Source organism: Uranotaenia lowii, chromosome 3 (assembly GCF_029784155.1).
Source record: "Uranotaenia lowii strain MFRU-FL chromosome 3, ASM2978415v1, whole genome shotgun sequence".
Taxonomy (NCBI): Eukaryota; Metazoa; Arthropoda; class Insecta; order Diptera; family Culicidae; genus Uranotaenia; species Uranotaenia lowii.
The window spans coordinates 13,432,543-13,444,638 of record NC_073693.1 but is presented as its reverse complement, the minus strand read 5'-3'; the positions used below and the strand labels follow the sequence as shown (position 1 = coordinate 13,444,638).

Sequence of the window (12,096 nt, the reverse complement as noted above, 5' to 3'; positions counted from 1 at the left end):
CAACATTCTCGACTTCTGACTCTGCGACTCTCAGTTTCAGACTCTCAATTTTCAATACAGCACTCTACACTTGACTCTCAAATCTTGACTCTCAACTCTTGACTCTCAATTCTTGACTCTCGATTCTTGCAATTCGACACTTGACTCTCGACTCTTGATTCTCGATTCTGGAAACTCGATTTGCGACTCTCGACACTCATCTCTAGACTCTGAACTTTTAACTCTCATTTTTAAATTCTACACTCTTGACACTCGACCTTTGACTCTTAACCTCTTGACCCTCTGGAATAGAATGGGCGAAAGTGTGGAGAAACATAAGAAGCAAAACCCTTACATCTTCTGAAAAATCGATGTACTATCTGCTAGTAAACCGAAAAATTCCTCATGCTGATCTTATGTTCCGAACTGGACGAGCCGATACTCCTTATTGTGACATCTGTACGAACACCTCTGAAGACTTGGAACACATGTTGTCGTCGTGCCCGAGAGTTGCTGACTTGTGGAACCATCTTCAGTTAAAATTGAACGCGATTTTGTCTCGAAGAATATCTTTTTACACGTTTGGAATACCTGAATTAAAAAACACAAGAAGATCTGATAGGAATAAGGCTCTAAAATTGTTTATAACATACATAAACTTTGTGTTAGACGTCAATAATAGTTTTACCGTTCCAGCTCTTGACTTTGTTTTAAATTGTAATTGTATGTAACTTTTTGTCCAAATAAACATGTTTACAAAAAAAAAAAAAAAAAATCTTTAATATGAAATATTGACTCTCGATTCCCCACAATCAATTCTGGACTATTGGCGAATAAGAATACCGAATCTTGAATGTATAAATTCGACTCTCAAATTACGGTTATGAAATTTCGAATTTCGGTTCCCAATCTTAACTCTCGACTATCGTGACTTTCGTAAATCGTGAATTTCGGCACTCTGCACTCAACTTTCAAATCCCGAATCCCGAAACAGAAATGCTAAAGAGACACTCAAGTCTCGACTCTCAACTTTCGACTCCAGACTCTCGACTTACAACTCTCGACTTTCGATTCAAAATTTTCGGACTCTCGAATTTCAATTCAATACTCTCGACTTTCGACTCGCGACTCTAAACTTTTGACTCTCGATTTTTCATACAACACTATCGACTTGACTCTCGAATCTTGACACTCGACTCTTGACTCTCGACTCTTGACTCTCGATTCTTGACTCTCGACTCTTGACTCTCGACTTGATTCTAGACTCTTGATTTTCGATTCTGGACACTCGATTCGCGACTCTCAACTCTCAACTCTCGATTCGCGACTCTCAACTCTCAACTCTCGACTCTTGACTCGCGACTCTTGATTCGCGACTCTTGACTCGCGACTCTTGACTCGCGACTCTTGACTCTCGACTCTTAACTCTCGACTCTTTACTCTCGACTCTTGAGTCCAACTCTTGATGCTCGACTTTTGACTCCCGACTTTTCACTCTCGACTCTTGACTTTCAACTCTTGACTGTTGACGCTCGACTCTTGACTCTTTACTCTTGATTTTCGACTCTGGACTTTCGACTCTTGAGTCTTAACACTTGATTTTCGATTCTGGACACTCGACTCGTGACTCGCGACTCTGAACGATCAACTCTTATTTTTCGATTCGTCTTTCTCGACACTTGATTTTTGACTCTCGACTCTGAACTTTCGAGTCTTTACTCTGACCTCTTGATTCTCGATTCTTGAACTCTTATTTTTTGATTCTACACTCTCGAAACTCGACCTTTGACTCTCGACTCTTGACTCTCCACTCTCGACTATAAACGTTTTGAACTTTAACCCTGAACTCTTGAGTCTCGATTCTTGACTCTGAACTATCGATCCTCGACTCTCAACTCTCAACTGTTGATTCTACACTCTCACATGTTCGAAAAATCGCTCAAGAAAAGCAATCAGGATTCGTTTCAAGCTAGAATACTTATACCACCGAGTGCTGTGATACGCACGTGTTAAAAGTATCCGTTGAAGGTTTGTCGAGCATCGACACTAACTAGATACATAAAAATATACCATGCCCTATCGGGGTCTACCGTTGCTATTCGTCACGTGGCAAGTCAACGGTGATCGACATACTTGATGATACATTTTGAACGTCGCTCCCTCAATCATTCCCGAACGTCTATCCTCGCATCATTGTTGATAATGTTCGGTATTGATAGACGATCATGAATGTTTCAGAAGGAAAAATCTGAAGAAATAATAAGACCACATGTTTCAAAATGCCGTAGCAAATTCTGGACAGTTCATTGCGGTTACCTAGTGATGATTTTGTCCTTCTAAGCAAAGCGAAAAATTAAACATCATATTGTAGCCTTTACACATCTCTCAGAACTGATACATATCAGTTGTGATCCCAGAAGGTTGAAAACCATCAAGGAAGGCAATCATCGTCGAGACGTTCGTTGCTGATAGTCTGTGTCCTTCTTAACCGCATCATGTTTTGCGGGAATGTGTCAAATACAACAGCGTCGTTATCATGCATGATTGTTTAAATGATTTGGTTCGAGAGGAAAAATTGACTGCTTCGATTTGTTGGCTCTGAATGCAGTAAAGCATGGCTGATTGAAAATGATTGATTTTCGGAACATTGCTCTCAAATATTTTATTTTCGAATCCCAAATTGGGAAACCCAACTCTCGAATCCCGTACATTGAAAAGCGCATTTCAAAACGTCTCGAAGCTCGAATTTTTACTTAAACCGAAACTTGAATCTTGACTTCGGGCTCTCGGCACTCTACCCTCGACTATCGATTCTTGACGTTCAACTCTTGACTCTCGACTCTTGACTTTCGACTCTTGATTTTCGATTCTGAACACTCTACTCGCGATTCTACACTTTCAACTCTCATTTTTCGATTCTACACTATCGACACTCGACCTTAGACTTTCAACTCTTGACTTAAAACTTTCGACTCTGGACTTTCGAAGTTTTACTCTGAACTCTTGACTCTGAACTCTCGATTCTCGACTTTCAACTCTCAACTCTTGACCCCAAATCTCAAATATTTGAATTTCGTATCCCGAATTTGGAGACCAGAATCTCGAATCTCGTACTTTGAATAGCGAATTTCAAAACATTTCAAGCCTCGATTTTTTTTATATCCAAACCCGAATCTTGAACCTTGACTTTGGGCTCTAGACTCTCTACTCTCGACTCTTGATTCTCAATTCTGGATACTCGACTCACGACTCTCGACACTCGACACTCAACAAGCGGCTCTAAACTAAAAATTTCGATTCTTGACTCTGAACTATCGTTTCTCGATTCTTAACTCTCAAATCTAGAAATTTCTTAAATTTTAAATATTTTAGTTTCGATTTTTTTTAAATTTAGAAATCTCTTAAATTTCAAATATTTTAATTTCGAATCCCGAAATTGGAGACCCGAATTTCGAATCTCGTACTTTGAAAAGCGAATTTCAAAACCTCTTATAGCTCGACTTTTTTTTTATATCCAAACCCGAAACTTAAATCTTGACTTCAGGCTCTTGACTCTCTACTCTCGACTCTTGACTCTCGACTCTTGACTCGCGACTCCTGGACTATCGACTTTTGACCCTCGACTTTTTATTCTTGACTCTTGACTTTCGGCTCTTAACTCTCGACTTTTGACTCCTGACTCTTCACTTAATACTCTTAACTTTCGACTCTTGACTCTCGACTCTTGAGTCTCGACTCTTGAGTCTTGTCTCTTGGTTTTCGATTCTCGACACTCGACTCGCGACTCTCGACTCTAAACTATAAACTCTTATTTTTCGATTTCACACTCTTGTCACTTGTTTTTTGACTCTCGACTCTTGAATCTCAACTCTCGACTCTGAACTTTCGAGTCTTCACTCTGAACTCTTGACCCTCGATTCTTGACTCGGAACACTCGATTCTCGAGTCAACTTTCAACTCTTGACTACCAAATCTCAATTATTTTAATTCCAAATCCTGAGTTGTGAGACCCGAATTTAGAATCTCGTACTCTGAAATGTCTCGAACCTCGAATTTTTGATATCCAAACCCGAAACTTGAATCTTGACTTTGGGCTCTCAACTCTCGACTTTCGTTTCTTGATTCTCGATTCTGCATACTCGACTCGCGACTCTCTTTACTCAACTTTCGACTCGAAACTTTCAACTCTCATTTTTAAATCTTACACACGTGTCACTCGACCTTTGATTTTCAACTTATGACTCTCAATGCTTAACTCTGCACTTTTGAATCTTTACGATGAACTCTTAACTCTCGATTCTTGATTCTCTTCTTTTGATTCTCGACTTGCAACTTTCGACTCTTAACTCCCAAATCTCTAATATTTAAATATTGAATCCCGAATATGGAGACCTGAATCTCGAATATTGTTCTTTGAATAGCGTTTCGAAGCCCGATTTTGTAATATCCAAACCCGAAACATGAATCTTGACTTTGGGCTCTCGACTATCTACTCTCGACCCTCGACTTTCAATTCTACTCTCACTCAGGAGTCTCGAATTTTGAATTTGTTAATTAGAGTTTTTACATAAAAAGTTGATCGCGAATAATTTGTCTCAGTTTTTTTCTCTTTTTTTTTTGCTTCCGTACTCCTTCTTATTAATTGTTTTTATATTACTGATCCATTTTTCCTTATTTTTCCCGCAATCTTCCTTAAATTGCTGTTTGTTTTTGCTGCTGAACTTATGTTTTAATTCTTCCTTTCTGATTTTATATTTTTCTGTGGCTTATTTTTTCTAATTATAATTTTATTAATTTTTGTTTTACATCTTGTATTTTTTCTTTCTTACAAAAAATTTTGTTGGGTTTTTCCTAATGTTATATTAATTTTTTCTGCATTTTCTTTTTAATTTGTATTGTCATTTGGTAACAAGTTTGTGTTGGATCTTATTATAAATCAAGCAAGGTCGTAGGAAGAATCGGCTCATGGCAGGGGTTTTGGTGACAAAATTTTGTCCTATAACATTTTTGCTTAAACATTGCACATATAATGAAAAGTCAATAAAAATGAAGGTTCTTTATAGTAATCAAGGATTGAGTTATTTCAAATCAATAGTTATGTATTTATTTTAATTCTAACTTTCGAAAATAAGTCCTAGAAATTGCCATTTTTTAATAAAGTTTTATTAAATAAATTAGGGATTTGAAGTTTTCAAAAGAATAACTTTTTATATTAACTTAAATTTGAAGGTAGTGTGTTAATTGTTTTTAATCACAAGCATGACCTTTTGAGGCATTGGAAAAAAATATCAAATATTTAGAAATAAAAGAAAAAGACAAAATTTGCGGTTTAAATCATCCTTATTTTCTACTCTAGTGAACTCGATTGAAAAAAAACATTTTATTTTTAAACTTTGTTTAAGAATAATTTTCAAAATAAATAAGACCGAAACACATTTCAAACCCTTCTTTTGTCGCTCTGAGTTGGAAAATCGAAAGGGGAAGGGGGGAAGGTCTGTACAAAATAAAACAAATAAATTAAAATAAATTGCACGAAAACTTGTATGCAAAAAAATTGCATACTATATCACTATATCATTGCACAGAACCTATAAATCAAGTATTTTAATCGAAAAATTATATAAAATCAAGAATATAAAAGGTGAAATAGCTCCCATCTTCCAATATTTCTTTTTTGGTCTTCTAAACTTTCGAATATTTGATTTTTTTTTTGAAATTTTCATAAAATTCAAACATTATTTATTCCCCCTTTGGGTTTTTTTTTGGAAATTTCGAAGAGGGGAGGGGGGGGGGAAGGGTGACAACTATCATTTATAAATTATTTTTTGATAAGAATCCAGTGAAATTTAAATAAATAAAATAAAATCTAGATTTTCAAAAAAATCAAAACTTTCATTTATTATTGTCATTTATTTTGGTTTTCGTTCCAAACCTATTCTGATTAAATATTATCTACATTTAAAATTTGAATCCAGAAATTATAAAACTTCGATCGCCCGTTAATAATATGAATCCTTAATGGAACTCTCACATTAATTTTTTCATCTTGATAACAAACTTAACTTCGAGCTGAATCTCAATTTTAAATTTTGATTGCGAATCTGAGTACTGCCTTTTGAACCTGAGTTCAAAATTTGAATTCCGAATTTGAAAACGATTTTAGAATCTAAGTTCCAGATAATAAATCTTACTGAATATGAGCCAAAAGCGACATTTTGATCAGAACTCTCAACTAGAAATTTTTTTTTATTCTGAAATTTTGGCTTTCAATGTGAATTTTTTTTCAGATATTTTTTTCAAAATTTAACTTGTGAATCTAAATAAAAATTTTGAGAAAAGAAACTGTTTCAGATTTTTCAATTCCGGATCATCATTATGAAACTTTCTTTTGTTCCCATTCTGCATAAGAATCAAAAGTAAAAATTCCAAATCTTAAAATTGGTTTGTAAATTTAAATATTTCCTTTCATATTCCGAAATGATGAATTTCGAGTATAAAAGTTTAAAATGGCTCGGGTTTCGAATCTGGATTTTTCCAACGATAATCCAAACTGATGTTCAGTAACAATAAACTGGATTAGAATCCGAATTCTTCTCACAGAATATTTCTAACCTAAGCTTTCTAGATATTTTTCCGTATGTATCCGTGCCGTGCAAATCCAGGACATTTTCTCCGATATTCCGCCAAAATCAAAATTATAAAATAAAAATCATGAAGAAAAAACACTTGACTTTTGTTTATCGAGTTATATCAGAAAATAGTTCTCATTAATTTTGAAAAATTTACTTAAAAAATTGACGCAAACACTTTTTTTTAAATTAATTCAAATTTTTGTTTGATTTTGTAAATAATGCGCAAAAACTCGGGCAAAATCTGAACGATTTTGCAAGTTTAGTCTCATCTTATTGAAATTCGATATTTGGGACTTAATTTCTACCCGCAAGTGAGAAATTTTCTGAAAACCTGTAGTAGATTAGTGGACCTGAATTAAGATTTTGAGGTTATGGCTTTAGTTCAGAATCAAGATTATCACTCTTGAATCGTTTTAGTCGTTTATCTAAATTAGTTGAGGAATTTGAAATTTTGAAGAGGAGGAAGGAATTTAATCCCCAAAATCCACCCCTTTTCTACGGCCATGCTCTCGTTTCTTGACTCTGAACTCTCAGTTCTCGACGCTCAACTCTTGACTCCCAAATCTCGAATATTTAAGTATTAAGCTCGAATCTCGAATCTCGTACTTTGAATATCAAATGTTTAAACGTCTTGAAGCTCGAATTTTACTATCCAAACCCCAAACTTAAATCTTGACTTTGGGCTCTCGACAATCTACTCTCGACTTTCTACTCTCGACTATCTACACGATCCCCGAATCTCGACTTTGGATTCTCTCAGGAGTCTCAAAGTCCTAAAAATTTGTAAATTACAAGGGACTGAAGCAACTGTCATATCACAGACAAATGGACCATACAGACTTTTGGGACCAGAACGTCAGTTCCCCTTTGATTTGAATGGCATTTTGGTACCAAAACATGAATGTGGTAATAAAATGTCAGTACAGAAATTTTCTTCCTTTTCAGCCCTTAAAAATAGAGTTACAAGCTATGATATAAAAAGTTGATCGTAAATAATTTGTCTTAATTTTATTCTCATTTTTTTCTTTTCTCATTTATTACTGACTTTTTTTTTATTTTTTCTCCCCCATTTTATTCTTCCTTATATTATTGTTCGTTTTTGCTTCCTTTTTTTCTGTTTAAATATTTTTCTCTATCTTTTTTTCTAACTTAAATTATTTTATTAATTTCTTTCATCTTACATTTTTCCTTTCTTACTATCATTTTCTCGGGGTTTTCTTGTGTTTCATTGATTTTTTCTGCTTTGGATTTTTTAATTTAATTTAATGGATTGTTATCATCATTTGGTGATAGCTTTGTGTTTGAACCTTTCATGAATTAAGCACATATGTTTTCCTTAATTAATACCCTCTGGCGCCCACTTTAATTAACCAATCAATAAATGGAACAAATTCATTCTGTTTGGGTCATTTATCAGCAGTCAATCAGTGCGGTGCATTTTTATTGCCTCAATTACTCACACCTAAGGTATATGGGTCATTCCATGTCAAGTGTGCACAGCGAAAAAAAAATTTTTATCGAAAATTCGCCAAACTTGGCCGAAAGACTTTCTGAGGCCTACAAAATAAATCCTCAATTTTTGAGAACGATCCGCCCACCCCTCGTTCCAGGACCCTCCCTTCTTTTTTTCACGATTTTGAAAAATTCATAATTTTTAAAATACTATATCTCCGGACTAAAAAATCATATCAAAATGACAAAATATGCGTTGTGTAGATTTTATTAAAATCTATCAAATGATGTTATTCATTTTTTGAAACAGTGACGTTTTAAACGTCAAAACATAGCTCTAAAAATAAAACGTTATTTTTAGCAAAGAAAGTATATTTTTTTCTTGAATTTTATGATTTCATTGTTTTTTTGAGACAATTTTACGTAAGAACCAATTAAAATCCCAATATAATATTTCTTGTTTTCGAGATATGAAAGATTTAAGTTGAAATGTCTAACAATTATTTACTCGCAGCACTCAGTGGTTTCATGAGAGTTCATTAATCGTCGAAATTTTTAGTCACACCTTCGATGCTTGAACAGATTTTTTGTTTTCATGATTTGTTTTATAACTAAAGAAAATTTGAAATAACATTTTGAATGAACGGAAAACAATATTTTCGGTTTATGGAATATTTTTATTCAAAATATAACTATTTTGTTTTTTTTTTTCGTTCTAACTCTGCAAGTTAAATCATCTTTAGATTGTCTTTTCTTTTTGCATACATTGAATATTTCAAATTCCGTGAAGCTTGAAAATGTTTTCATTCCAATTTTTCCAGCATCTTAAGGGATTGCGGCGTGAAACGAACGAATTCCTTTGATTGTCACAGATGCTTCAAACCTGCCAGTCAATGTTATTCTGATTTGAAAGTATTCAACATAAGCAACAGTTTGCGAAACAGGATACAATTTACCGATCTTGTTAAAATGGTTTTTGCAGACAGACTTTAAATTATGCACTCCTGATCGCAATTTGAACAAATTCCACTCCCTTGAGGTAAAAAGTCGTGTGTTCTTGAAAAATGTATCCACTGAGCATCGCTTATGAAGTTCTTTTCAAACTGAACACGTTGCTTTTGCCATGCTCAGAAAACTGTTCCCGACTATTTGGAAGCTTCACAATAAAAGTCACTAAGACAACTCCATTCTAATGCAGTAACAGGAGGCAACTGGATATTTCAACCGCAATCTTCGATTTTAGAAGTTGTATTCATAACTAATAGCAAGTAGCAGCAAGCGAGCAGTTGCGGCAACAATTCGTTCACAATGCACAGTGGTGCGAAACATCAATCTAGCTGTACGAAATTAATAGCGCTCAGGGATGAAGAGATAGACATTTGATGTCTTCAGCAACATTGTTCAATTTTACATAGAGCATATTCTAGTATCAAAATTTTTGCCGAGGGGTCCACCAATAGCGAGATAAAAATGCTTTTTTGTTTTTCAAATTAGGGCTTTGATGTCATAACAAAAAGTGTTATGCTATTTTTTAAGCATCTTATCTTTACAAAAAATTGCTGCTCACTAGAAGGTAACATCATTTGTATGCTGATTTTAAATTTAAATCGTCCAGAAAATCGTGAATGGGATTACCAAAAGTTTAAGGGGATACTGTAAGAAAATATTTGATGGACAATAAAACTTAAATCTTTCATATCTCGAAAACAAGAAATATTATATTGGGATTTTGATTGGTTCTTACGTAAAATTGTCTCAAAAAAACAATGAAATCATAAAATTCAAGAAAAAAATATACTTTCCTTGCGAAAAATAACGTTTTATTTTTAGAGCTATGTTTTGACGTTTGAAACGTCACTATTTCAAAAAATGAATAACATCATTTGATAGATTTTAATAAAATCTACACAAAGCATATTTTGTCATTTTGATATGATTTTTTAGTCCGGAGATATAGTATTTTAAAAATGATGAATTTTTCTAAATCGAGAAAAAAAGAAGGGAGGGTCCTGGAACGAGGGGTAGGCGGATCATTCTCAAAAATTGAGGATTTATTTTGTAGGCCTCAGAAAGTCTTTCGGGCAAGTTTGGCGAATTTTCGATAAGATTTTTTTTTTCGCTGTGCACACTTGACATGGAATGACCCATATACATATGTATGTACATTTATACATATCTGCTCCATCTGTTCCAGCTCAAATATGCATCAACATTGGCGTGGTTGGCAATTTAATTTTGCGTATTTCATTCATCCCGAAATTGCCCATTGATTGACTGCCGTTTATTGCCCGAAGATTTATGAACTCATAGCTTTGATCTTCTGATTAACATCTGAATTTTTTTTTATTATTTCGGTGTGTGTGGTTTAACTCATTTTTTTCTTATTTTTCATTTGTTTCTCGTGATTATTTTTCTTTATGTTCATCTTGGCTTTGTTCTGGTTTTAATGGATTTTTCCCCTGATTGATATTTTTAGTTTAACAACCACAACATCGGTTCCGTTGGTATGAGAGAGTGTGTATTATTTACCTTACATCTAAGAGAATCTACATTCAGGAATGAGTTCGAAAAGACATTTTCCGATCAAAGGTACTGTTTTATTTCATTATTCGACTTAATTTTTTTTGTATGAAAGAAATTTTCGGAATTTTTAGATGAGTTAATTGTGCAAATTATCCTGACTAATCAATCTTTTTTTCTTTTTCAATTCAACAGCACTGTGGAGTACAGCATCGTTATCATCAAAAGTGGAAATCCCAAGAATTGATTTAATCAATTTCGCCAAAAGGTTTCCCGGGATCGATTCGAAACAGTAAAGCAGCTTCAAATCGAATCAAAACGATGAATCGCCTCATCGATAAGCCCTTCCTCAAAGAAACGAATTTAATGCCCGGCTAACCGTATCACGAGTTCCATAACACCTTGAAAATCTACATATTTGAGGAGCAAATAAATTTGCGTGATCAATTTCAAACACTTCGACAGACTCGAGGAACTGCCAGGAACGATTCCCGGAAACCCAAAAATCAGAAATAAATCGCTATCACCCTTTCTTCGAGAAAGTCGTGCGTTTCCGCAGCTTTTCCACATCAAGGACCCATTCCCACCTGCTTTTTTTTCTAGGGGAATGTTTGCCAACAGTTGACAGCGAGAGCTAAAATGAAAGGGCAAATATTGAAATCGCAACCCGGCGGCATTCATGTGTGAGAATACTGATGGACCCGCCAACAAATAAATGTTTCAAATTAAAGTCAACATCTTGACTTGGAAGAGTGAGAAAAAAAAAACTGAAAAAGGGGAAAAAGTTTTTCAATTTCTCAAAGAAAAGTACAAACGGTGAGCGCTTTCGGGAAAAACCAGTTGCCAGCAGCTGTGTTGGGGGAAAAACCGTGTCAATATTTGGCAAATGTTTGCTTGTTATGTTAGACAAGTTCTTTTACATCATCCATCGGTGTTTGAATATATTTCGGTGTTCTCGTACGATTTTGAAGCAAGGAACAGCTAACTTGAAAGTTTGCAACGTGTTGGGAAAAATTCAAATTAAAAGAAAAACAAACATGTACCAAAGAATGGAAATCAAAGGTTTTGTTCTAAGAAGTCAGGCAAGTTTTATAGGAAAATAAATCATTTTGTACAAACAACGATTTTTCTCATTAGTGTAGGATGATTCCAAATGTAGCCAATACCTACTTAAGACTAAATGAATGTGTCAAAAAAGCATAAATTTTGTGTAGTTAATGTTTTATATAAGTTTAAATGATAAATACACGGCTAATATATTTGATACGAATTTGTTATGAAAGAAAATCCTTGTAAAGTGTATTTAGCTGAAAAATCTTAAAACCAAACGTGAACCATGGCTTATCCACAAATAACGTATAAATCACTTTAAGTAATGAAATTGGGTTAATTGCCCTACTTAAACCCACGTTTTTCTCATACGTGGACGGGTATTTTAGAAAACCCATTTGTCGTCTTATCTGCAAGTTTCAATGAGAATTTTTAGTTGAAAAATACCAAGAACAAATATTAT

At 34.2% G+C, this 12,096-nt stretch overlaps 1 protein-coding gene across 10 annotated transcripts in view; it reads left to right on the top strand.

The window, feature by feature from the left end:
• The window catches only part of LOC129754978 (diuretic hormone receptor-like), a 138,380-nt gene extending 126,571 nt beyond the window's left edge, over window positions 1-11,809 (top strand). For 7 of the 10 annotated variants that reach the window (XM_055751259.1, XM_055751258.1, XM_055751253.1 and 4 more), the window contains one exon: window positions 10,779-11,809. In XM_055751259.1, coding sequence (XP_055607234.1) covers window positions 10,779-10,830 — 52 coding nt within the window. In that variant the 3' untranslated portion in view covers window positions 10,831-11,809. Of the gene's footprint in view, window positions 1-10,539; window positions 10,653-10,778 lie in introns of all 10 variants that reach the window. The other 3 variants (XR_008739135.1, XR_008739134.1, XR_008739133.1) reach the window with 1 other exon arrangement.
• Window positions 11,810-12,096: the final 287 nt, after the last annotated feature.